Source organism: Pantherophis guttatus, chromosome 2, assembly GCF_059756535.1.
Source record: "Pantherophis guttatus breed Tessera chromosome 2, ASM5975653v1, whole genome shotgun sequence".
NCBI classification, from domain to species: Eukaryota; Metazoa; Chordata; class Lepidosauria; order Squamata; family Colubridae; genus Pantherophis; species Pantherophis guttatus.
In genome coordinates, this window is record NC_142064.1 from 86,020,245 (window position 1) to 86,047,347 (window position 27,103).

The window sequence follows — 27,103 nt, forward strand, 5'->3', positions numbered from 1 at the left end:
TCTAAAGAAACAGTCAAAGGAAACTGGGCATGAGGTCAGAACAAGAAGTTATTTTTATAAGAGCAACCTTCCCTAACCTGATTTTTGTGTGGAAGTAATTTGCTGTCTAATGCATGTAGCAGAAAACCAGATTAAATAAGACTGTACTAGACATGACTGAGAGCTAATAATGAGACACTTATCTTCTGAATTGGCTACTTAGAATCTTGGGTATTAGTGTCATGATGTGAGTGCTTCAAAATGATATTGAAATATCTATTAATTAGGATGTATCAATGCATTTTTTTTTTAAAAAAGCTGTATTTTATTCAGAATCTACAAATCACAACCTAAATTCGTAACCATCTTATATAGGTTTATGTTTCTCATCATTTCAATATCCTCAAATTCAAGCACCTGCCCCCAAACAATGCAATGTAACTTGAGAAAAGCAGCTATTTGAGGGTATGACAGTAAAGGTTTTCTACAAAACAATTCTTTTTGAGCTGGACTGCATTTCACGTTCATGGTCATAAAAGATTAGAAAATTTGTCCTTGTTACTTTATTCAAGAGCTGAAGACAAGAAATGACATAGCCTGATATTCTTCTTGGGTGTGGATGATGAAATTAGAAATGATCAGACATAGTTTTTTCCCTTACATTTTTTAGCATTTCTTATACAGCACACAGCTAACTAATTAAAGTAGGTTTAAGTTAAGAGGCATCTTAAACTCACTGGCTACTGTCTTCCTTAGAACTAGGTTTATATAATTCAGTGTCTAGAGTTTTACTTAATAAGGTAAAGGTAAAGGTTCCCCTCACACATATCTGCTAGTCGTTCCCGACTCTAGGGGGCAGTGCTCATCTCTGTTTCAAAGCCGAAGAGCCAGTGCTGTTCAAAGACGTCTCCATGGTCATGTGGCCGGCATGACTAAACACCAAGGGTGCACGGAACGCTGTTACCTTCCCACCAAAGGTGGTCCCTATTTTTCTACTTGCATTTTTTATGTGCTTTCGATCTGCTAGGTTGGCAGAAGCTGGGACAAGTAACGGGAGCTCACCCCGTTATGTGGCCCTAGGGATTCGAACCGCTGAACTGCCAACCTTTCAATTGACAAGTTCAGCATCTTAGCCACTGAGCCACTGCATCCCTTCTTACTTAATAGATATACACAAATAAAAAAAATTAAGAAAAATTTTCATCCATAATCTATGATCATGCATAGTAAGTTCGGTCAGGGAATCAGTAGAATTAATCTTCACTACATGTTTAAATCCTAATATTTTTTAATACAATTGGAAGATATAAATTCATTTTTCCGTCACCCACCCACCCACCCTGCTTGGACAAGCTACTGTGTCTTCAAACCAGGGGTGGGTTCTACTTAGCTTTACTACCAGTTTGCAACGGGGCTGCCAGCATGCGCATGTGCAGAAGCTTCGCTTGTGTACTCGCACGCTCTTCTGCGCATGTGCAGAAGCTACCTGATGACGTCCGGGTCGGTGGGCAGAGCCTCCCGCTGGCTTTACTACCGGTTCTTGTGAACCAGTCCAAACCAGGGGCAACTTACCACTGCTTCAAACTCAGAGCACAATCCTATCTGCATGAAAAGCTTGATCTTTGTCAGTCACACTCCAGACTTTCCTTCTGAGCAAGATAAGAGTAAGCTTCTGGTTTAGCTATGATAGATGTAACAAATTAACAATGTGTTCTCACATAACAGACCAAACCAATATGTAATAATCATGATTTTAGGTTTCTAAGTAATGTAGTTAGTAGTAACAAGTAATACACAGGATAGAATATTCTAAAGCCCAATTGCAATCTTACCATGACCAAGATCTCATCAGTATTTGATTACATATTTATGCTCAATCTATTATTTATTCCTAAAGGTAACACTAAGTTTGCACTGTGCTGTTATTTTATTTATCTAATGAAGTTTCAGTCTAATAAAAATACAGTATTCTATCTGCTATGTTGATTCTCTCACCTGAAGCCCCAGTTTAAAGGAATGTTTTCATTAAGCAGCACATCATTCAAACTTCCTTTAGGGCAATATTCTGTTATTATGGCAATATTTGGTACCTCAATGCAGCCTCCAATAAATTTGCAAATGTTTGGATGATCTAATTGTCTGTAGAGGGGGGAAAAAAACCCAAAACTCAGCATACTTATCTGAATTATCAGTTAGAGAATATCCAAATTGTGTTATGTTGCTCCTGAGAAATGCATTTTCACTACAATAGAAATATATTGGGAGTCGGGATCAAATTCCAGAATTCACTTGAACATTAATTACTGAAGTGGTGAATTGTAGATTATTTGGGTTGACTAACTGGTCCAAGTTGCTGGGACTGGAGGTAAATCTAATGTAGCCTTTCCCAGCTGTTATTGGGACTGTGAAGATTGGGTATTCTGAATGTTGCTATGCTGCTTCCAGAAGTGGGGTATTCAAAAATTGAAGCTCAAAACCAGTAGAGTGGATATCACTTACAAAATGTCTGGTAGATAAAAACATGGTCAAGAATAGATCCAATCCAGAGTTCAGTTCTGGAAAAACCTGCCATTAGCAGAAGGTTCAGAACATCAATGCATTCAGTTCTATCAGAAATTATGTACTCTTTCTATTCACAGAAAGCACAGAGTGTGCTACATACCTGAAAAAGGCATAACTGCTTTACAGTGTTGCAGACAAGAGGTACACTTACAACTCCTTGAAGCATCTGTTTGGAATTGAACCCAAAACTTTGCACAGCCTTATTTGGCAGACACTTCACACAATGGAAAGTAAAGCCCACCAAACCTACTCAGAGCTGGCTGGAGGAACAAAAACTCTCTCTCCAGGTGGAAGAGGGGGTTATGACAGTGTCATACTCAATATATCTGCTCGTGTTTTGAAAATGCTTTAGGCCTCAGACCTCACAAAAACTCAGCACCTCTCTGCAATACATATACAGCTTTTCTTTTTTAAGGCTTCCGAAGAAATCTGGAAGAAAATGTGGCACTGCCTGAAAAGTTATATTAAGTTAAAAACATCTGTCCCTTAAAGGGGTTCAATCTCTTTTTTTTCTCCCCAGATTTCACAGGGAATCTGCTGCTTTAATGAATAGCAGAGATGTTGTGCTTGTGGAACATTTTTCTTAATCATTTTGGAAGCACGCATAGGCATAATACCCAGTACATCTGGTGGATGCTTGGCTGGAGAAAGCTGATAAAATCTATTTGATTAGAAGAGGCATCAGATCATGTAAGCCACAGAATGAGGGAATCCAATGAGAAGTGAAGGTCCAGTGAGTTTAGGGTAAGAAAACCCAATCTTATTCTATTTCACTGCCTTCATTCCTGATAGGGAATCCTTTATTGCCCACATAAATATTTAGTTCTTGGGAATTTTTTTTTTGTTTTTCATTAAAGTTTATTTATTTATTTAAGAAAATTTATATGGCTGCCCAACTCACTCCAGGCAGTTTACAAAGATAAAGCTATTATAAGATAAAATACAAATAGAAACAAAAATTGAGAAAGTTAAAGAAGAAGTACAGAAAGAAATAGGGAAAAAAAGGGGGGGGAGTAATGATTTTTTTCACTACAGTAGAATATAAAAACAATTACAACTTCAGCCTTTTGCTTTATATTTCCAAAATTTTCAAGCCATTCAAAGTCATTCTAATGAAAACCTAAAATTAGTTACATTTTTTTTTTCAGTTTCAAGTACAAAATCCAGAAATGGACTCCAAATGAAAACAAAATACCATATTTTTCGGAGTATAAAACGCACCTTTCCCCCCTAAAATGGAGTGAAAATTTGGGTGCATCTTATACACTGAATGTAGCCCCACCCATCCACTGGCCCCCACCCTTTGGCCTCTGCCTCCCAGCAATTTACCTCCTTGTAGCAAGCAGCAAGAAGAAACAGCCCATTTCAGCTAATTAGCACAGCCTAATTAGCACAAGTTGATTGTCCGCCTCCGGACTCTCAGCTGTTTCAGGCTGCAGGGATTGCCTTTGCCTATTGCTGCGCAGGCCTCTGCTGCTTGCTGCAAGAAGGTAAATTGCTGGGAGCATTTTTTTTTCTTGTGCTAATCAAGCTAAGTTGAAAATGAAAATGCAAGTAAAGCAGGCTGTTTGCTGTTTGCTGCAAAATTGCTGGGAGGCAGATTTCTTTTTCTTGTTTTCCTCACCAAAAAATGTAGGTGCATCTTATAGTCCGGAGTGTCTTATACTCCAAAAAATACGGTAGATAAATTCTTCTGTTGAATTAAAACAGTCAATTTTACCATCTCCACCAACCCCATCACCTTTACCATTCATTCTTCCATGATGGAAAGTTCTTGTGATTTTTTTTTTAGAATTCCAGAATCTACTTTATTTTTTAAAGAAATCACATTTCTAGTCCTCTTGTTTAGGTGCAAAACCTTACATGAGCCAGTTTATAATGCTAATATTTGAGTGAAGAGGGAATTTGTTTTAGAAAAAAGAAAGATTTCTCTGTGTCCTTTTTGAATTCCAACTGATGTAGAAAAATACCAGCTATGATCAGTTGTTTAATAAATGAAATATACAGCAGATTTCAAGCAAGAGGAAAATCAATGTAAAGTCACATAGGATGCTTATTACTTCATTAGTAGACATGCATCTAGACATACTGTATATATAGAGAATATATGTGTATAGCTTACCTTACTTGCTTGACTTCTTTACGTATGGTCTTGGTAAGGGTAAATGTCTTTTTCATTATTTTTTTGATGGCAACTGTTCTGCCATCACTGAAAAAATATAGAGATGCTTGTCTTAACTGCCAACAATCATAAAGTCAAAGTACTTTGAAATCACTTTGATTTTCTTCATTCTATGACACAAGCTAGGTTTAAAAGTATTGGTTATGCAGTAAGTTTCACCTATGGGGCTATTCTACATTAAATCTCTTCATATCTCAACTATGACTTGTGGGATACTCAAGATGAATATAATATTAGGCTAGATTTACACAATAAGATTTTCTCCCCTCCTCTTCTGCAGTCTTCCATGTGCCCTCGAAATCTAAATCCCCAAGGCTGAGGAAATATAACCAGTGTTCAAAAGCATTGCTCATCAATTTTGGTACAGAGAAATGGGGGAAGGAGGGCAACAGACAACAAATGATCTTATCATGCTTATTGTGTGTGTGTATCTTTATACACATGTGTTAGGAGTAGCACCAATAATGGATTTCAATTTAGTTGGTACTGGTTCACTCGTGCGTGCGTGCTTGTGCGTATACGCAATGCTTTTGCGCAGAAGCATCCATGCAGGTGGGAGGAGCCTCCTGCTGCCGCCGCTACCGGTTCACCCAATCTGGAGCAAACCAGGAGCAACCCACCACTGAGTAGTACCCAAGAAAAAGAACTGATGAACATGCTTTCAGGTGTAAACAAACGAAAAAGATCTTCTTTGAGGGAACATAGCATTTTGACTAATGAAAGCTCCAAGGATTGCATGAATGATCAAAAAATTCTTACTAGATTCCAGAGGGCGAGAAGTACTTCACCTTGGAAGCATTGGCAGGTGCTGTAGAGGAGCTCAACCCCGTGAGACAGCTGGTGTTGGAGATGCTGGGTGCACGTGGAATACTCAAGGTACTCCCCATGGCAGTTCTTGAAAAACGGTCTAAGGAGGGAGAAAAAGAAATTCAATAGTTTATAGACCCATTGGCATGAATACTCACAGATTACTATAATGTGCTATCCATATCCCTGCACATACACAAGTTTGTTGTATTGGTAATCTGCCAGGTATTCTACAGGTTGTCCTTGGCTGACAGCCATTCATTTAGTGACCATTTGAAGTTACAAGAGCACTGAAGAAAGTGATTTAAAACTGGTCCTCACACTTAGGACCATTTACAGCAGCCCCAGTCATGGGAGCAAAATTTTGTCTCACGACAATCACCTTGTATTTATGATGTGTCCTGGGATCATAATCATCATTTACAACTTTCCCAGACAGCTTTCAACAAGCAAAGTCAACGGGGGAAGCCATATTTACTTAAGAATCACGCGATTCACTTAACAACTGCAGTGATCTGCTTTAACAACAGTAGCAAAAAAGTTGCAAAATTGGGCGTGACTTACTTAACAACTGCCTTTCTTAGCAACAGAAATTCTGGTTCCAATTGTGGTCATAAGTCAAGGACTACATGTATTTGAAGTAGACTGCAGTGCATTGATAAAAAGGCCGTCCACAGGAAAGAGCTGAGACAATTTTTGAAATGGAACTTTGGGGCAGGTTTTCAACAAATCTTGATACCTACCCCTCTTTTTAGTATATAGCTCTCTTCTTGGTTATTTCTCTTATAGCTGCACATTTATATTTATTTTTCATAGTGAATGAAGCAATAATCTATTTTGCTTACCATTCTTTTGCATGCCTAATTTATGCTTTTCAGTTTGGAATATTTATTAAATCCAGGCTAATTGCAACATTAATATTTATTGAACTTGCTAACATTAGATAGAATGCATTTATTAGCCATCTTTGCTTTGTACAGGGCCCGCATTCAAATAAATACTTGCTTCATCATAAGCCGATAAATCCACACTGAACTAATAAGACAGAAAATAAAGCAAATTTAATACTCCAAGTGGTGCTAGTATATTATAATAATAGGAGCTCTTTGATGAGACGGTCGTATGGAAAAAAGTGCTTAAAACTGATGTGTCTTCTCTGTCACCTTATGGAGTCATGACGATATCTTACCCATATTTGGATCCAAGATCCCTCTCACAGTTACTACTATTGAGCCAACTACCACCTATACCCATGATGGCGAACCTATGGCACGCGTGCCAGAAGTGGCATGCACAGCCATCTCTATGGGCACGCCAGCTGTTGCCTGTTGCTCTTCCGGGTTCCGGCCAGCTGGTCTTCCCATCCGCGGGAGCGCCAGAAACCAGAACAGCAGCTCCCTGGTGCACATGCGCGCTCTGGCACACACATGTGCCGGCCAGCTGGTCTTTGTGCATGCATGTGCATCAGAAACCGGAAGACCAGATGACCAGCACGCATGTGCACACCAGAAACCAGAAGCTCATCTACTCAACTGCTCTTCCTGTTTCTGGCACTCCCCCGCGCACACTCCCGCACTCCCATTTCAGCACTCAGTGCCAAAAAGGTTTGCCAACACTGACCTATACTATACCTGTGCATTTGGTTTTTATAATAACCTAATAACTCCAAAGGGGCATCAGGGTGTAGATAAAGAGTTAAAGATTATTCTATGTTTCCTCTTGTCTATACCTCTCCCTGCACTTTTTCTAAGAAATTACAAATTTCAGGTTACTTCATTCCATCTGAGTAATTAGCTAGTGCTAAACACTTCCTATCTCTATAATGTATTTCTGATAAAACATTCTCTTTCTTGTTATAGTTATGAAACCTGCTTCATTAATTATTGCTCTGGCTGGGTTCTCTGCTCTTAAAAATGCTCACATGCACACCCAGGAGCTTTCAAGTTTCCAACATTTTGAAACAATGGTTGAAGGATTTGCAATAGACAGATAAAACATTTTCTCCCTTCTCTTTAGGACAGGGGTCGGCAACCTTAAAAAAGAGCCACAAAGATCCTAACCGGAAGCCAGGTTATCTTTGAGACCGCCTTCTACCGCATTATTATTATCTACCGGTTATTATTATTAAGAAAAACCAAATGCACAGGTATAGTATAGGTGCCAGCGACTGGTAAAATCCCACAGAGTTGGTCTCCTCCGGGACCCGTCAGCTAAACAATGCCGGCTGGCGGGCCCGTGGGGGAGGGCCTTCTCTGTGGCTGCCCCAGCTCTCTGGAACCAGTTACCTCCTGAGGTCTGGACCATCCCCACCCTATTGGCCTTCCGAAAAGTGGTGAAGACCTGGCTTTTCCGGCAGGCCTGGGGCCGTTGATCTCGCTTTGCGATCTGACAAGATCCAGCCATGAATGGTGTGAATGGATGTTAATGTCTTTAATGTTTTTAATTTTTAAGTGTTTTTATAGTGATTTTTTGAGTGTATTGTGAGCCTCCCTGGGTCTTCGGAGAGGGGCGGCATATAAATTGAATAAATAAATAAACAAACAAACAAACAAACAAATAAATAAATAAATAAAGCCCCTGTTCAATTCTGGAGCCGACCGGAAGTCCAGTTCCCCCACCATAGAGTCTCCTCTTAGCATGGCATCCTTTTTCCTCTACCTGTCCTAACCAAAAGCCCTATCAATTGTGGAGCTGACCAGCAACAGGGAGCTGCAGCAGAGGGATGAAAGAGCCACATGCGGCTCCAAAGCCACGGGTTGCTGACCCCTACTTTAGGATAAATAACAGGGACTTCAGTAAAACTTTTCCTTGGATAATTATCATACTGGTCCATTCCCAATTTGTGAGTTTCTTGATTCATGAAGCAAAACACTTACATACCTTGCTTGATACAGCTGTAATCTATAATCCAGCTTTCATCCCAAAACATTTTTTGTTTTTGGTACTGAAACCACTAAAGGAAAGAGCAGAACAAATTTATTCCTAGGAATTGCTCCTTTGAGTCCAGCAATATTGCAGCAAGGGAGAGGATACCTCATACATTGTCAAATGTAAGCAATTTTGAACAATTTAAGAAATGGTATTTGTACAAACACTTCCACACTGCCACTCTTTTTAACCAAAGCTCATGCCTAATAACATAACTCCTTGAAGAGTTACAGTTAGGGCAGGAAGCAAAAAAAGAATCCTATTATATAGAATTAGCAATGATTAATCTGAATCTTGTAGTAATTGCATCTATTACTTATCATATCAGTCAATTTATTTATATTCTTATTTATAGACTACCAATTTCTCAAGAGACTTAAGGCAGTTTACCATATGAGAAAAATAGAACTGAAACCATTAACAATTATCCAACCATAGGCATCGTTGGCTATTTATTCAAAATAAAGTATTAATTAATAATTAAGACTTCTTTGAGAGCTAGTTTAGTGTAGTGATTAAAACAACAGGCCAGAAACTGGGAGACGGTGAATTCTAGTCCTGCTTTAGGTACAAAGCTTAAGTGATGACCTTGAGCTAGTTTCTGTCATCCCCAGGAAAGAGGTTATGGTAAACCACTTCTAAAAAAATCCTTACCAAGAAAACTGCAGGGACTTATTTAGATAGATATGATTATGAATGGAAAAAGAAAGAAAGACCTCTTCATGTTATCCATGGAGACAATTTTAACACAGGAAATATCATGACTGCTATAATATATAATGCAGTTTTCACACTACATTATAAACCATCATCTGCTACATGCATCAGCCTAAGCAGCAATGTACTCAGAAAATTGAGTGGAAAGTAGTTTTCCATCCCATCTCCTTTAAGAAGCTATATATATGACTATATCCTTTTGTTTAGACACACACAACTACGCACACACACACACACACACACACACTGACACACACGGAGGGAGGGAGGGAAGCTGTTTTGGCCATCAACATTACATTTCGTCCGAATTTCAGTGGAGTGGAGAGAGAATAGACAATACAATATAAAGATATGCAAAGCAGTGGTGGATTGCTACCGGTTTGCCCCAGATCGAGCGAACCGGTAGTGACGGCAGCGGGAGGCTCCACCTTCCCGCCCTGACATCTCTGCGCATGTGCAGAAGCTTCTGCACATGCGTAGAAGTGTTGCGCGTGCACCCACGAGCAAACCAGTAGCAGTCGAAATTGAAACCCACTACTGATGCAAAGTCTGTAGAAAAGAGCAGGAGATAATGAAAGAGGAAATGATAGAAGAAACTACATGGAGTGGTGAAGAGCTGAAACCCTATTTCATTATCTAAAAACACGGGGTACATTTACTCTGATTGCAATTATAATCCTGACCCAATTTGACAAGGCTGATCATCGCTCCAGAGCAAAGAACCTGAGGTGTCTTTTAACATATTCATCATATTGGTTTTAAATGGTTGTATGAATTCAACTTTAATTCCTTTCCATCCCGCAATGTTTCCTTGAAAAGCTGAAAAGACAAGAGATTTCAGCTTTTTTTTTTTGAACCCCATAATGTAACGCACGTGTAATCGTTCATTATGCTGAGTCTCTGCCTACCCATCCACAGCGGAAAGACAATTTATAGTTAACAAAATGGCAAAGGAATGTACCCATCTGTCAGGTTCTCTAGGGAGGATCTCTGTAACTATCGGTTCCAAAAATATATCTCTTGAGTATAAGGCCGTCACAGTTACATTTCACCCAGGTACATCCATGAAGCCAGCAAAGAAATAGAACAAAACATCTTAGTTTATAACATTAAAGAAGGTTAAAAACTAGGAACTAAAAAAGAATGAGGAAAATGGGAAGGAGAGCAGTTGAATGAAGAACGTGAGTGATAACATTTTACTTGATATGTACCAAGATTGTCAAAATGGAACCAGTACAGACTAAACATATTGGTAGAGCAATGGCTATCTTGATTTCAGTTGTCAAGGGACATTCCCCACAATCAGCTGGGCATATGGAACAGCTCTCATCATCTTCGCAAATGTCATCGCCACAGACTGAGCACAAAGAGAAAGAATCAACATTAACATCAATAATGGAAGAAAGAGAAGCACAATAAGCCTTAATGGTAATTATGTAATTTAAAAGAAAGGTGTTCCAAAAAGCATCCAGTGCCATCAAATGTAGGGCAAGATTGGGTCAGCAGATGCTAGTGTGAACTTGATAACTGGCCAGCTAGGTGTAAGTGAGACTCAAAAGGCAAAAATATTTTCCTCAGGTTATCCAGTGAAATATGCAGGTGAAATAAGATTTGAACCATTTTCAGATTGCTATCCATACTCTAAATTGTTACAATTTTTTAAAAAATTGTCCAGTAAAAGAGAAGTCTTTAAGTGTTCAAAACCTCTTCTTCAATTCTGACTTTCTAAACATATTAGACTATATATCAATTTCATCCTGTAGCTGTGATGTGGAGATGTAATCTAATGGATCTGGGCAGGCAAGGTTGAGAAAAACTGAACTATCGTAGTGCAAAAAGCAGCTACCATTTTGTTCTTGTTCTAGTCTTCACTTGCATTTCAAAAAAAGAAACAAAAAGAAGACTGTGGGGCTTACTATGGCTTTTTTTTTTAAAGAGTAGGATTATGAATGTTAGAAGGGGAAGGCCTTAGAAAGGGAAATTCAGCGGTCTGTATACTTTAATTGTAGTCTCTCAGCTAAGTATTTCCCTTCAGATAAAAGAGGTATCCATGTCTGTCTGTCTCGAAGTCGCAAAGGATCATATATCCCTCCCTCCTCCTCTCCTCTCACTCTAATGAACATTCAAGACTTTCTGGCAATTTAATGCTTGTTTCCATATGTAACTGTCCAATTGTATCATAATGATACCAAAAGAATGAAAGGTGTGTCATGAGGCCATGATGCAAGCTCCATCCTTCCATAAGAAGCAGACACTTATATCACTGCACTTGTTTCACCATTTGCCTGCCTCAGCCCAATTCTGCAGATACTTAGGTCTCTGTAGCAACTTTGGCTAAATATGGTGCATACCTACTGCAGGGAGCACTATTGTTTGGGCCTCTAAAGCAGCCTGCATTTCCCCCACTCTGACATGGGCAATGAGAGACGTCACACCCACATGTACCAGGACTACCTACAAAACAAAGAAAAAATATAAACAGACAGTTATACTTTTGCATCAGAAAGATCAATCTAATCTAGATTGCTGTGCTTCCTCTAGATCAGGGTTGGGGAACAATGGCCCTTTTTTAACTTGTGGACTTCAACTCCCAGAATTGGACAAGAAGCAATGGATAGAAACTAATCAAGGATAGAAGCAACCTAGAACTAAGGAGAAAATTCCTGACAGTTAGAACAATTAATCAGTGGAACAACTTGCCTCCAGAAGTTGTGAATGCTCTAAAACTGGAAGTTTTTAAGAAGAGACTGGACAACCATTTGTCTGAAATGGTACAGGACAGGGGTGTTAAACTGCGGCCCACGGACCAGATGAGTCACACTCAGGCCACGCCCACCACAGCGCCGCAAATGGGAAAAACATCGAGAAACGTCATGTGATGGCAACGTGACGCCGCAAGTTTGACACCTGTGGTATAGGGTTTCCTGTCTGAGCAGGGGGTTGGACTGGAAGACCTCCAAGGTCCCTTACAACTCTGTTATTCTGTTAATTCAGGAAGTCTGGGAGTTGAAGTCCACAAGTCATAAAGGAGCCATCTTCCCCACCTCTGCTCTAGCTGCTCTGGAATGTTGCAAGCAGGCCTCATAATATCTTTTCCCTGTTTCTCCCAGCAGCTGTAATTTAGAGCTATATTGCTTTATTATTCACACATTGATTCATAGGAATCTTGTCAGGTATTTTTTTTGTTGTTGTTTTGAAGACATGGATGAACAGATGCCAAATGCAAGTCAGGCCCCAAGAGAAGCAGAGTGTTATCCATGTGAATGATGAGATTAAGGAAAGAAGCTCATGTTTGTACAAAATGGATGAAAAAGCCTTTTACGAACAGCCGGGAAATTGAGAGTACAGGTAGTCTTCAACTTACAACAGTTCATTTAGTGACTGAAGTTACAACGGCAAATGAAAAGAGTGACTTATGGCCATTTTTCACCCTTCCGAGTACTGCAGCATCCCCATAGTCACGTGATCAAAATTCAGGCGCTTGGCAACCGACTCATATTTATGACGGTGGCAGTGTCCTGGGGTCACGCAATTACCTTTTGCAACCTTCTGACAAGCAAAGTCAATGGGCAAGCCAGATTCACTTAACAACCATGTTACTAATTTAACAACTGCAGTGAATCATTTAACCACTGTGGCAAAAAAGTCATAAAATGGAGCAAAACTCACTTAAATGTCTCACTTAGCAACATGAATTTTGGACTCAACTGTGGTCATAAGTTGAGGACTATCTCTATAGTGAAGATCAAATCTTCTCTTACCTTAGCAGTCCAGTTTGTCTGTGTCATTTTGCCTGCGGTAGACACGGTATGTGTAAATATTTGACCATCATCCGGGATCCATGGTCCACATATGCCACCATTTGCCTTTTGCCAAATAGATGAGAATTAACCTACCTTAAAGGTTTTCTATGGAGAACCCAACAACAGACAAGTATTCTATATTGTATGTCACAATTAAAAAAATGAGAATATATAACTCAGCCTTTTGTGAAACTTTGGCTAACCTCCCAGGAACATAAAATGAGTTACACAATTACAGTAACCATTTATTCTGCATTTTTCTTTGTATACCAGAATATTACTGGTGTAACTCTTACATTCAACATCATTAATTTCATTAATCTGTACAGTTTTAGGTCATTGCAGAAGAAATGGTAAGAAAGAACAGCGGGCATCGGAACTTAGAGGCTAAATTAGTGTAACAAACAGATAGCAAAAAAGTAGAGATATTAAATTTAAGACTTCATGAATAAGAATGAATTTAAACTATGAATTATTTTTAGACAAATAAATGACCTCCAATTAATTCAGGGGGAAAAAAAAGATATATACTGTTTTTGTAGCATCTAAAGCCCTCTGGCAAATCATTGTCAAAACATCACAGAGGGAGAAAATAAGGAGTGGCAGTAGAACAGAATACAAACTTAAGATGGCTTGCACAGTTTGTAACATCCACTCTTCTGAGCCATTAGACACAAAGCAATATTCCAATTAAAATGATTTAATGCAGTGTACAAGTAATTCTGCACTTGAACATTCTTTAACTCTTACTGGTATTTCTGCTATGTAAGATACGTGGGATGAATCTATATGATAACACAAGCTGAATCTTTAGAAGACTCAAGATGTAAGGAACATTCATAGGTGTCCCATTTTCTATTCACTGAAATAACGAATGTACTTCTAGAAGGTTCCTTCACATTGAATGATATCTGATGAAGAGAGGGCTGATTTTTCTCCCAGTTAATAGAATCTCATCTGGGCTTGTTGGTTTTGCTTCATTACAGTAACATTTCAGCACCATTTCACTATGCTTATTGATACTTTATTGATTGATTTGTCTTAGGATCGCATCAAAAATATAAAACAAAAAATAAAATTCAGGGTATAAATCCAGGGTATAACAGATATGCTTTTAAAAACTGAATTACTCCCACCACTTTCTATGAATCTGAGTGAGAGAAGAAAATGGTAAGTACAATGGGGAGAGAGGGTACTAGCTGGATGCCAGTTGTTATGCCCTAAAAAGGTAAAGGTAAAGGTTCCTCTCGCACATATGTGCTAGTTGTTCCCAACTCTAGGGGGTGGTGCTCATCTCCGTTTCAAAGATGAAGAGCCAGCGCTGTCCGAAAACGTCTCCGAGGTCATGTGGCTGGCATGACTAAACACCAAAGGCGCATGGAACGCTGTTACCTTCCCACCAAAGGTGGTTCCTATTTTTCTACTTGCATTTTTTACGTGCTTTCAAACTGCTAGGTTGGCAGAAGCTGGGACAAGTAATGGGAGCTCACCCCGTTACGCGGCACTAGGGATTCGGACCGCTGAACTGCCGACCTTTTGACCGACAAGCTCAGCATCTTAGCCACTGAGCCACCATGTCCCTTTGTTATGTCCTACTCCTGGACATTAAAGAAACAGCAGCAGTGTGAATACTCACATAGAGACAAATGTGAATATTGTCACCGTTGCTATTTCTGTAATATGGTTTTGTGAGTTTGGGAGAGGAAAATGATGGATGTGTGGAAATGCCACTTGTGTAAAATAATGGATTAAGGTGTCCTTATTTTGTGAAAAAAGAAAGATCTGCTCTCTTTTAAGACTCCTCTCAGATATTAGTCTGAACTTCCCTTCCCTTATCGCTGCAAACTGACAGTCATTCTTATACAGCCAATAGAATGGTATTTGATGAGGCACATTACAAAAAGCAGCAAAATTGTTGAAATATTCCTTTGGTTCAGTCACCCACACCAGTAATGCTCATCTATACATGACTGCCTAATCAGAGGTTATTTTCCCCCACTTATTTTAATGGAGCTGCCTGTTCAGTGACTTTTTAGGAGACTGTAGCATAAGGAGATTTTGCTTATAGACTTCCTACACAGAGAATTCCTTCATGCTTTTCCTTTGATGTTCAGCTCATTCTGACAGCTGCTTTATAGACTTTCTTTAATTTGATAATGCTGTTTTGAATTAGTATTTTTCAAAGCTTCTCATTTCCCAGGAAAAATAATTAATGCTCACTATGTTGTAATCCTTGTTCAGGATGAAGGTTTTAAGGTATTAATTCTAAAAATGTCTAATTTCTCCTTGCTAATTTCAGGGGTTTGCCTGGACATCTGTATATATGATTTATCAAAAATGTGGATACCTCCTGCAAGGTATTTGATGATTTAAAAAAATACCAGGTATAAATAGCTCCTACTTAACTAAGCCAAGTTCTTGAAATATAAATGTATTTTATATAACAAAGGCATGGTCTTTTTAGCCTTCATACTTCATTCCATCTGAGCAAGGTAATATAAAATATAGAAAATCTGACCTTGAATGCAACTTTAATAACCTAATGGCTAAGATCACAGACATCCTTTGGATCAGCTCACAAGTCTTATTACCACACAATAAAATCAGAAACCTCTTTTTTTAAAAAAAAAAAAAAAAAAAGGAAGAAACAGGGGAGAAACCCTGCATTTTTAAAAGCATCTCAAAATTGGAAATGAACAATGGATGCCAGCACTATGATTCCCATAACAGCATTGTTATTTCTAAAATAGGTATATGTCATAGATTAAAAGAATACTGTTTCCCAGGCCAGCTGTTAATATCACTGGTTGAGAAGAGATTTGGACTTCTGTGACCCCAAAGCAAAATTTAGTGGAGGAAAAGTGCTATTTAGAAGTGCTACTAGTCAAGAGTTGATTTACTATTTCTCTACTTATGGATTGCCTCAGTCATAGATAATAACAGGCTGTATCTCCAAAGCTCTCATTCCCTGTTATTATGTATTGGTAAAAGATATTCAAGTTTGTGTATCAGGAGAAAGTTCATTGTCCCATTTGCTCTTAGCTTAGTCCAAAATCAATGTGTTCAAAAATAAATCTGGAGTTATTCTTTAAAGTAGTGCTGTAACAATAAGGTCTACTTTAGGAAGATCAGACTTCGCTATCACTAGCACAATCTGTTAGTCAATCACTGTAAGCAATCAGATATTATGACTGTTATATAATCACTTCCTATATACACATATGCCTTCATAAAAAGAGGACCTGATTGTCTCCTCCTTGACTGTAACTATTCAAAAATGGCACTTCTACAGTATCTTCTTATTTATTTGTGTTTAATATAATTTAACACTTTCCAGCAGTATTCTTTTATTTTTGACACATTTAATGAACAGGAAGATGGCTCAATAAGCAAAAGGGAGGCCTGCAAATAATGATTATTTATTTATTTATTTATTGGTTCGATTTATATGCCGCCCTTCTCCGGAGAGTCAGGGCAGCTTACAATGCGTTAAGCAATAGCCTTCATACTTTTGTATATACCTGCTTAGTAGGGCTTTCGCCCCCCCCCAAAGCGGTGTTCTTTTTTATACAAAGTCAGCTTATTGCCCCCACAATCCGGGTCCTCATTTTACCTACCTCGGAAGGATGGAAGGCTGAGTCAACCTTGAGCCTCGTGAGATTTGAACTTGCAATAATTGCAGGCAGCTGGCAGCTAAGTGCTACTTAACAGCACTTTAGTCCACTGCGCCACCAAGGCACTTGCCCATCACATTTGGCCAGGGCACTTGGTCCTACTATTAGATATAGTGGGATGATTCCGTCATGTGGCAGGCACTGAGGGCTACATATCTTGCTCTGCAGATGTTAAGGTCATGGGTTCACTTATACCAGGGGTGTCAAACTTAATTTCATTGAGGGCCGCATCAGGGTTGTGTTTGACCTTGGGGGACTGGGGTGGGCATGGCCAGCTTGATGTCACTCATATCGGTGGCACCTGTGGTGGCCCAAGCGCTCTACCAGTGAAAACAGATTCACAAGCCCTGTTTTCGGCTGTGACGGTCTCCTACAACCCTCTTCCAGCAAAAACAGAGCTTGGCAGGGCCATGGGAGGTCCTTGTGAACTCTGTTTTTGGCTGTGATGGCCTCCTGCAATCCTCTGCCAATGAAAAGGGAGCTCAGGAGGGCCACAGGTGGCCCTCCTGAGCTCCGTTTTCACTGGCAGAGCCACCATGTACTGGTCCTTCGCTTTAACCAGGGTGGCCCCACAGGCCAGATCTAACCACCTAGCAGGCCAGATCGGCCTGCTGGCCTTGAGTTTGACACCTCTGACCTATTCAATCCTCTCTTGTTCAACAGTGTTGTTTAAAATTTAATCGGCAGTAGTAATGGGCCCAATGAATGTGGAATGAGGAAGGACCATGTTGTTCTACACCTCAGGTGGAAAAAATATCTTCTTGATTCGATCTTCTTGCTTTTATTAACCTTTTCCAAATGGCTACTGCAATTGAGGTCAGGAAAAAAAAGTTTATCCAACTATGCAACACAAATACATTAAATAAAATTGTCATGAAATACTAACCATGAAAGCCAATGGACAGGAATGAATGTTTGCATGATGGACACAACAGTTTTCTCCGTTAGCATCTTTCCAGTTGGGAGGACATTCCTGTTCCTCACAAAACTTCTTAGCAGCCTTTGCATCACTTCAAAAATAACATTATTACATGGGCAAAGATTACATTGAAATTTATCATGCCATTCCATTAACTTGTTTTAAGCAGCACACACACAACTCCACATTAGTACAACAAAGAATGAATATAGAAACAAATTCTTTGAAAATATTTGTGTGCTCCCTGAAGTTGGACTCTTTTTTTTTACAGATTTTATATACATATAAGCAAAAATCTGCATTTTTTTTTAAAAAAACCATGAACATTCAAACATAATCCTTTATTTAGAAGTGTATTTACATTTTTTCAACTTTTTACAATTCGCATTACATTTTACTTTCCCTAAAATTATTTTCATGCAAAATGTGCACAACTAAGTATGTTTATTTCTCAAATTATACATTTCTACACTTCTGCATTTTTATTTTTATTTTTTGGTACTGGGATATATATTTAAATGTTTGAGAAGTACAGGTAGTTCTCGTTAAACATCCACTCATTCAGTGCTCAAAATTACAATAGCAATAAATGAATAGCACTTGCAGCCATCCAGCATCTTCACGGTTGCACAATTCAGATGCTTGGCAACCGGCTCCCAATTATAACGTTGCAGCATCCTGCAGTCATGTGATCACCATTTATAACCTTCCCTGCCAGCTTCTGACAAGGAAAGACAATGGAAAAGCCAGTAGGAGTTTGCAAATGGTGATCAGGTGACCAGGGGACATTGTAGATGTGTGGGAATTGCCTAACGATTGCAACTTGGACGGCTGGAACTGCCATCATATGTTAATATGATCACATGATGTTGTGCCTTGTGACTGCATCACTTTGTGATGGAGTTTCTGGTCCCAATTATCATCAGTAAGCAAAAACTACCGGTAGATGAAAGACTGTTGCTAAATAAATGCTTTGTGATAATTAAATTTGTCAGGAGGTTTCACCTCAGGCCTATCTGTATCTCTATGACCACATACTGATTTCCTGAAGCATCACTTCCATTCTCAGTTCTTTATTCTAGTCAGCCTATACCAGGGGTGTCAAACTCAAGGCCTGTTAGATCTGGCCTGCACAGCCAGCCTGGAAATAGCTAAGGACCGACCCACGGTGCCTCTGCTAGCAAAAATCAGGTGCAGGGGGCTGCATGTCCCCCCGCACCCTATTTTGGCCAGCAGAGTGCTGTAGGGGGCTGTCCAGGCCGAAAATGGGGTGCAGGGGGCTGAGTGCAGGCTCCTGGTGTCCCATTTTGGCCACCAGAGTGCTGCAGAAGGCATCCGTCCCATCTGATGTCTGTCCCATCCCCTCCCCCCTCCTCCCGGCCCAGGGAGGACAACTACAATGCTGATCTGGCCCTCAAAGAAATCCAGTTTGACACCCCTCTCCTATACACAGTCATGCTACACATTCTTTAAATATTATTTGGAAATCCTTCACATCACATGCAACACAATGTCTTCCCACTATTAATTAATACAATCCAATTTTATTATGGCTTCTTTGTGAGGATAAAAAGAAAGACTACTTTAAGGAATATAGATGCAGCTTTTGCTTACAGGAGCTCTGAAGAACTTCTAAATAATTTTCAAAATATGTAGAGCCCTAACCTAGAGACAAATGCTGATAAAAGCCAAACATTACTCCTTTTTGTCAGAAAAGAGGCGTTTATATGTCGGAAGACGAAATTTACAGTTGTTTGGAGGAAATCTGTCCATAATTGAGAAAATAATTGGAATTGTTTGTATGTAATAATGAGGATTGTTTCAATTCTAAACAAATATTTGGAAAATTCTGTCTAATGAAGACACATCATTATTATATTGCCTCAACTATTCATTAAAATGGTAACATATACATCTTCCACTACCTTATATATTTCCTGAAGCAGAAGCATAAATTACTTCAACTTTATCTATAAATGCTAACCTGTGGGAGAAGATCCCGTTTTCCACAGCATAATGGTAGAAGTAATCAGAAGCAAAGACAGAGTAGATGACATCAAAGGATTCTCCACTTATTATCTTTTCTGGAGGCCTATGGACCCAAGCCATCTCTAGACCTAGAAATAAAGGGTTCATCTAGGCACAGTTCAAAACTCAATTAACATTTCAGTGTCTTTAACCCTGAGACTAAAGTAACTAATCCAAACAACAATATTGCCTATGAGTGATAATGCTTTATCCAGATTCTTTTGGGTAACATGTGAACACCAAGTTAACATATTTGTGTCACTAAGATGGTTTTCATTTCTGCTTTTGGTTTCTTGCATTTGAGATGATATAAACTGATGGGTGAGTGGTGACTCAGTGGCTAAGATGCTGAGCTTGTCGATCGAAAGGTCGGCAGTTCAGCGGTTGAAATCCCTAGTGCCGTGTAATGGGGTGAGCTCCCGTTATTTGTCCCAGCTTCTGCCAACCTAGCAGTTCGAAAGCACGTAAAAAATGCAAGTAGAAAAATAGGGACCACCTTTGGTGGGAAGGTAACAGCGTTCCATGCGCCTTTGGCGTTTAGTCATGCCAGCCACATGACCACAGAGATGTCTTCCGACAGCGCTGGCTCTTTGGCTTTGAAACAGAGATAAGCACTGCCCCCTAGAGTCAGGAATGACTAGCATATATGTGCAAGGGGAACCTTTACCTTTACCTTTTTAACCTGATGGGAAAAAATCTATACAGACGAATAGGTCTTGCTTTTGATATAACTTAGATGTTGTTTTGTGAGTGGCAGTTGTCTTTGTGGTTTCCATTGTGGTTTGTATTGCATTGTTTTGTTAACATTATAATGGATATTAGCTGCAAAAATAAAACTGATTGAATACAAATGGATGATTTATAGGTAGGACTTCATATAATCCGCAATTTTTTAAATTGCAAAATTAATAATAATATTAATATTAATAATATTTAAATGTTCAGTTGACTGAGTTTCATGTTTAATGAATAAGAGATGATGATGATGATGATAATGATGATGATAATGATGATGATAATAATAATAATAATAATAATAATAATAATAATAATAATAATATGAACTGAATACACATACAGCGCAGTCAAGGAAGTCGAATGGGTTTTTGCCACAGCCCTTCCACTATAAAAGAATATACCAACTCAATAAAGATGCTGTTTCTAATTTGTAGAAGACCACAGGGAATATAATTGATTTTTTAAAAATTCCCTCAAGATAGTCTTGACTCCTGGGGACTGCTTGGCTATACCCTGAGTTTTCTTGGCAAGATCTCAGAAGACATTTGCTGTTGCCTATTTCCTAGGCCTGAGAGGGAGTAACTGGCCCAAGTTTACCCAGATGGCTTCGTGCCTAACGTAGGACTAGAACTCATAGTATCTCAGTTTCTAGCTTGACACCACTACACCAAACTATCTCTCTAATTAATAATAATCCGAGGGAAGGACTTGATAGGTGGATAAAAATGCCAAATCTATTCTGAACATCTGGCTGACTGTGTGATGAATCGTGATAATAATAGTAATCTAATCTATTATGATACCTTTAACACCATCAAACAAAAACATCTGCCTATTCCAGGTTCTTGGGAAGGACTTGATAGATGGATAAAATTCCAAATTCAGTCTAAATATCTGGTTGTCTGTGCAATGAACCCTAATAACAATAAATGGCATGATTTAATGATAACAATCTGAATTGTCTGAAATTCATTTTGCAAGAGGTCTACAGTTAAAACAGGTTTTGCAACATTTAACTGTCTTGCTAGACCTTCATGTATCTAAAAAGCTCCATATTCTTCCACAGTCCTCATGAAAAACATTGCTAATGGTTCTCAGAGAGCATCTCAGTTATTTGATGTGGATATTTTGCCAAAGAAAGGGACACAAAACTGAGGAGAAATTGCTAAAATTTATTCAACAATGCCTGTTTTCCAAGAAGGAGGAACCTCAAACAATAGCAGTGCAGAGATCCTTCTATACTTAGGGGTTGAGAAGCAGGAAATACAGGAGATCTGATTTGCAGGAAAGTTTTTGAGGAAGTGAGATAAGGGGGAAATTCAGGGGTGAAATTCAGCAGGTTCTGACAGGTTCTGGAGAACCAGTAGCGGAAATTTTGAGTAGTTCGGAGAATCGGCAAATACCATCTCTGGCTGGTCCCAGAGTGGGGTGGGAATGGAGATTTTGCAATATCCTTTCCCCAGGAGTGGGGAGGGAATGGGGATTTTGCAACATCCTTCCCCTGGAGTGGGGAGGGAATGGAGATTTTGCAGTATCCTTCCTCTGCCCCTGCCATGCCCACCAAGCCACACTTGGTATAGTTTTAGTTCATTATTTTTCCATCACAATTCTAAGACTAGGAAAATTGAAGAAGCAGACAGAGGAGCTAATTGTGGCTGCACGAGATTAAGTCTTAAGACCAAATGCATCAAATCAGTCAATTGCAAAAGGCAGATTTACTTGGAACAGCTGATGTACATCTGATATAGTACATCATACCTAAAGCAGAACTAAAACTCATAGTCTCCCAGTTTCTAGCATGGTACCTTAACCACTACACCAAACTGTTTCTCTAACTAATAATAATAATTACCTGTGACATGTCTTTAACACCATTAAATAATATCTGCTCTCTGAGCTCCTCCTCAATAGGTTGATAAAAATGCCAGATCCATTCTAAACATCTGGCTGACTGTGTGACCAACCATAATAATCACACGGATTATCAATTTGCTAATCCCAGATTCTCCATTATTCCTTTCTGCCTGGCATCCTTTAGCGATCCTAGGCAGAATAGGAAGGAATGGCTGCTTACTGTAGAACCAGAATTAAAATAGTATCACTGAAGTTATAACTCTTTCTTATCTAGTACATATTTAGTACAATCCTGGTACGAATGCTAGAAATAATATTAATAAATTTAGAGTTGAGATATTTTGGATATATCATGGAAAAGAAGAATTATTAGAGAAGATCCTAATGTTTTGAGAAAACAGGCTGAAAGAAGACGGGTTACCTACTGATACATGTTTACACTTCAAAGAGGCACTCACTAAGTCAGACGGTTTTGTGAAATAATGTCCATCAGTTCAGAAAGAGTTGGGAATGACTGAATGATAATGTCTGTCTTCTGTGGGCAAGACTTCTCTATGATCTTCATGCACTTTTCCTTACATTAGTGTTTCCCTCTATCAAGAGTGATGCACTAAATAATTCTTAACAATCGCCATGGTTACATATTTCTGAATTCCCTTAAATTTCCTCAAGAGAAGGAACGATTGCTCATGGTTTGTAGTTTTGATATTGTGAAATTGGGATGGGTAGACGGATGGATGGATGTGGGGGTAGGTGGATGGATAGGCGTTTGAAAGGAGTCTTTTGCGAAATATAGTAGCAGAAACTAAGCACCCCTCCTCCTCCAGGCTTAAAAGCAGACATATTTTGCAAAACCTTGGGATAGCACCTCACAAGCTTTTCCTGACTATCTGTTCATATACACGGATGCTTTAACCCTCTCTAATAGAAGCATTCTCCATATTTCTATTGTTCTAAAGGTGTGCTTCACATTCTCCAATGATCTCATTTAGTTGAGAGGAGCGGTAAATTTATTTTTTTCCTTAAAAGAAAAATGATAACATTTCAATGTCAGATGTGTCCTTTGAAATAGCAAAAACCCTTCAGAAGGAATCTCTCAAAGCCAAAATGCATCCACATACAGTTATTGAGAAAGGAATGTATATTATTCCTACATAGTGTGTTTGTAGCAGACAAGCATGGATGTAAGACATCTATAGGAAAGGTGGACACAGTGTAAAGTTGCTCTGATTTTGACTAATGATTGCAAGGCAACAGACATTTTTCTAATGCGGTATTTCTTGGAATGAACGTGTCTGCTACTAGTATGGGTGGCTCCTACTTCTTTTTAATGGTACACAGAACAAGTTTCAGATAGATCCCTTTGTTTCTTCAGTTTTGCTAAATATATCCGAGTGTCGAGAAAGTATGTAATTCTCTAGTGTGATGTTACTTACTGCACTAAATATATTTTACCTAGAATTAGTTTTTCTTGCTGATGCCTGCAATCTGCAGCCACATAAAAGATAGAATTGAGCTGTTTCCCTAATTGTATTTGCAGTCTTTTTTCTTTTTTTTTGCTTTATCCTATAAAAACAAGAACAGTACCTCCACAATCCAGCATGTTATACTCATCCGGTTTCTCCAAGGGCCAGCAGTCATAATCCGTGTTATCCAAATCATGCCACGCTTCTGCTAAAAGAGCCTGCCGTAAGAAACATTGAAAGGTTCTTAGATATGGTATGATTTCATTCTTCAGTAAAACATTTTCTTTCAGAGGAGCAAGAATTACTATTTTATTTATTTATTTTATCTGATTTTATCTGATTTTGAACCTGCTTGACTCCTTGACATCTCATCCCCCATGCCCAGCTGAGATGCGTGATCATTAGAGGCTTTTTTTTACTTTTAAAAGCATTTTTTCTACAACTTCTTCGGAGGAAAAAATGCTTTTAAAAGTAAAAAAAAAAAAAAAGCCTCTGATGATCGTGCGGCTCAGCTGGGATCGTCAGAGCCTTTTAAAAGCATTTTAGAAAAAAAAATGCCTTTAAAAGCCTCTGATGATCCCAGCTGAGTTGCCTGATCGTCAGAGGCTTTTAAAAGCATCTTTTTCTTCAACCTCTTAAGGTTGTAGAAAAAAATACTTTTAAAAGTAAAAAAAAAAAGTTGGCCACGCCCGCCCAGTCACATTACACCCCTCCACCAAGCCACGCCCACAGAACCAATAGTAACAAATTTTACATTTCACCACAGCTGCCACTGTCATAAATTTGAATCAATTGCTAAGTGTCTGAATTTTGATCACATGACCATTGGGATGCTGCAATGGTCATAAGTGTGAAAAACAGTCAGTTAATGAATTCAGTTTGATGAAGGTGAAACATGAACTAATTATAGGTTATTCTTCCTTCCATCCCTCCCTCCCTTCCTTTAAAAGGTTTTTAGCTTTTCATGAAACAGAATCTCAAATATTACAGCATTTCATCCAAGGCAAGTTATTTACATGAAAAATAAATCCTTTTAGTTGGATTGCTGTTTTTCAACTAATCTTTTGTTCATTCTTGTCATTCAATAACAATATGCCTGTTCTACAGATGGCACTTTACATCAGTATGGCTTGCTAAAATGTCTTCCAACAACTCTCCAAATTGTTGGAAATGTAAAAAAGTCCCCGGAACATATTACCATCTCTGGTGGACATGTCCTAAAGCAAAAAAATATTGGGCTAAAACTAGAAGGTGGATAGAAGAGATAATTGGCTATAATGTGGACTTGAAATCAGAGCCGTTTTTACTGGGGATATTGAATAGAACCTACAGTAAAGAAATTAGATATTTGATTTTGCATATAATTACAGTGGCAAGGATAATCTACACACAATCCTGGAAAAGTAAAAAATGCCAACAGAGGAAGAAACAATTAGAAAAATTCTGGACTGTGCAGAGATGGATAAATTAACGAAAGAAATAAAAGAAAAAGAAGATACAGAATATTATCAAGTATGGAATAAGTGGTATGATTGGCTAAAGACTAGGGAAGGTAAAAGGGAATAAATGATGTGATAAATGTGTAAAATATTGTAAATGAATAAAACTAGAAATAAAGGGACTAAAGATAAAGACAATAAAGAATGAGAAAAATGAGGAATGTAGAAAATACAAAGTAAGAGGAACGAAACTGCTATGTAAAAAGACACACATATGGTGTGTTGATGTTTTGTGTGTTGTGTTGTGTTGTTGTTGTAAAATCAATAAAAAATATTAAAAAACAACAACAACAATATGCCTGTAAAGTCATTGCAAATGTCTGGAAATACCATGGTTCATTTTAGACATTAGGGTTTTATCACCACCATTTTACATCAGTGTCAAGTAAAAGACATCTAATAGCAAGTTAAGAGCAGTTAAATTTCAATAATTTGGTCTGTTCCTGATGTGGAAACATTGTACACAAGAGAGGAGAGTTCAGATTAGTTCTTTGCTTTCATGGGGTGAAAAAAAAAACATTAAGATGCATGAAAAAAGGATAGTATTTATATTATAACAAATAATATCAAAGACTGAACAGACATATGAATTATGATTACTGTATTCACAGTTGCTGTTGATTCTACTATCATGATGCCTGTAGACCATGTTATAATTCATTATCTTTACTAGTTTTCTAAACATTAAGTGTATATTCCTTACTTATTGTTTCACTTTTGAATGTATGTTTGTTGCCTATGTATGTTTCACTGTCTCCATCACTGCCATATAATCGTTTTCGAAATGTTCCAAAAGTCTCAAGCATTTTTAGATCTTGTTTATTCACAAGGAGGATTTGTGGGAGTGTGGGAGCAAATCCAATTCTTGTTTACTACCATTACTAGCACTATTGTTTAGCTTCCATAAATGCTTCTTTTATAACAATTTTGTGAAAGAGTTTACGATGTAGATAACGTTTGTAAGTTTCTCTTTGTATAAATAAGTATTACCTCAACTGATTCAATGATGTATTTCTGTAAAACATTCCTGCCAAATTGCTATTGTCAGGATTATTACTAATAAGAACGAGCTATTATCACAAAGTCCAATAACATGAAGGAAGATTGCCTACCAGTAAACTAAAGAAGATCTGCAGCTCAGGGTGGAGTGTTCTGGTAGCTCTCATACTCCTCGACATGCAGAGAAGGAGATGCCTGTTGCTGAAGGAACCCAACTTCCCCTTAGATCTTATGCTGTAGCTCAATATTCCCCTCCTCTTATTATGCCCCTTTGCGTACAACACAATAGTTATGGAAAGTATCCCAAGCACAGGATTTAAGGGAACAAAGCCTTGCCTCAAGGTCTCCTCCTGGTGGCTATAAAATTCTCACTTTCCACTCATGAGTTCAAACTCCTGTAACTGTAAGCTGGCAAATTGAAACACAGCTCTTCTTGCTCCCAGTCCTCCAGTTTTGGAGTTGGTTTTTGTGATGTGAGCAGCCGCATAAATGTGCTTAATAAACAATTAATAAAATTGCCATTATACGTTTTTCTGAGGTTGGATGTAATAATAGGTGGGATTCAAATAATTTAACAACTGGTTCTCTGCCCTAATGATTTCTTCCAACAATCAGTTCATCAAACTACTCAGAAAGTTAACAACCGGTTCTCCCTAAGTGGTGTGAACTGGCTGAATCCCACCACTGGATGTAGATGGGAAAATGGAATGACCACTCCATGCTACCAAGATTTCTTATATCAAATAACTTTTGAAGTTATTCACCAAATAATGTTTGAAAACTGCTATTTATTAGCAAAGAGAGGTATACCCACATAAATCCCAAGAAGTAATGATGGACTTGGCTATAAAACATCAAGTTTATGCTGTGCAGTTTCACAAGATGCCATTAGACTAATTTAGAATTTCTTTCAAAATACAAATAATCCAGACCACAAGCATAATAGCA

At 38.5% G+C, this 27,103-nt stretch overlaps 1 protein-coding gene across 2 annotated transcripts in view; it reads right to left on the reverse strand.

The window, feature by feature from the left end:
* Positions 1–26,411, reverse strand: part of LOC117661929 (atrial natriuretic peptide receptor 2-like) — a 67,240-nt gene extending 40,829 nt beyond the window's left edge. Inside the window, exons 1-11 of one of the 2 annotated variants that reach the window (XM_034411238.3) lie at positions 26,269–26,355; positions 23,779–23,875; positions 19,556–19,688; positions 17,539–17,662; positions 12,937–13,041; positions 11,527–11,629; positions 10,387–10,532; positions 8,411–8,483; positions 5,483–5,630; positions 4,664–4,750; positions 1,975–2,118 (exon numbers count right to left, since the gene is read on the reverse strand). In XM_034411238.3, coding sequence (XP_034267129.2) covers positions 1,975–2,118; positions 4,664–4,750; positions 5,483–5,630; positions 8,411–8,483; positions 10,387–10,532; positions 11,527–11,629; positions 12,937–13,041; positions 17,539–17,662; positions 19,556–19,688; positions 23,779–23,875; positions 26,269–26,334 — 1,226 coding nt within the window. In that variant the 5' untranslated portion in view covers positions 26,335–26,355. Of the gene's footprint in view, positions 1–1,974; positions 2,119–4,663; positions 4,751–5,482; positions 5,631–8,410; positions 8,484–10,386; positions 10,533–11,526; positions 11,630–12,936; positions 13,042–17,538; positions 17,663–19,555; positions 19,689–23,778; positions 23,876–26,268 lie in introns of both variants that reach the window. The other variant, XM_087886337.1, reaches the window with a different exon arrangement.
* Between the last annotated feature and the right edge of the window lie 692 nt (positions 26,412–27,103).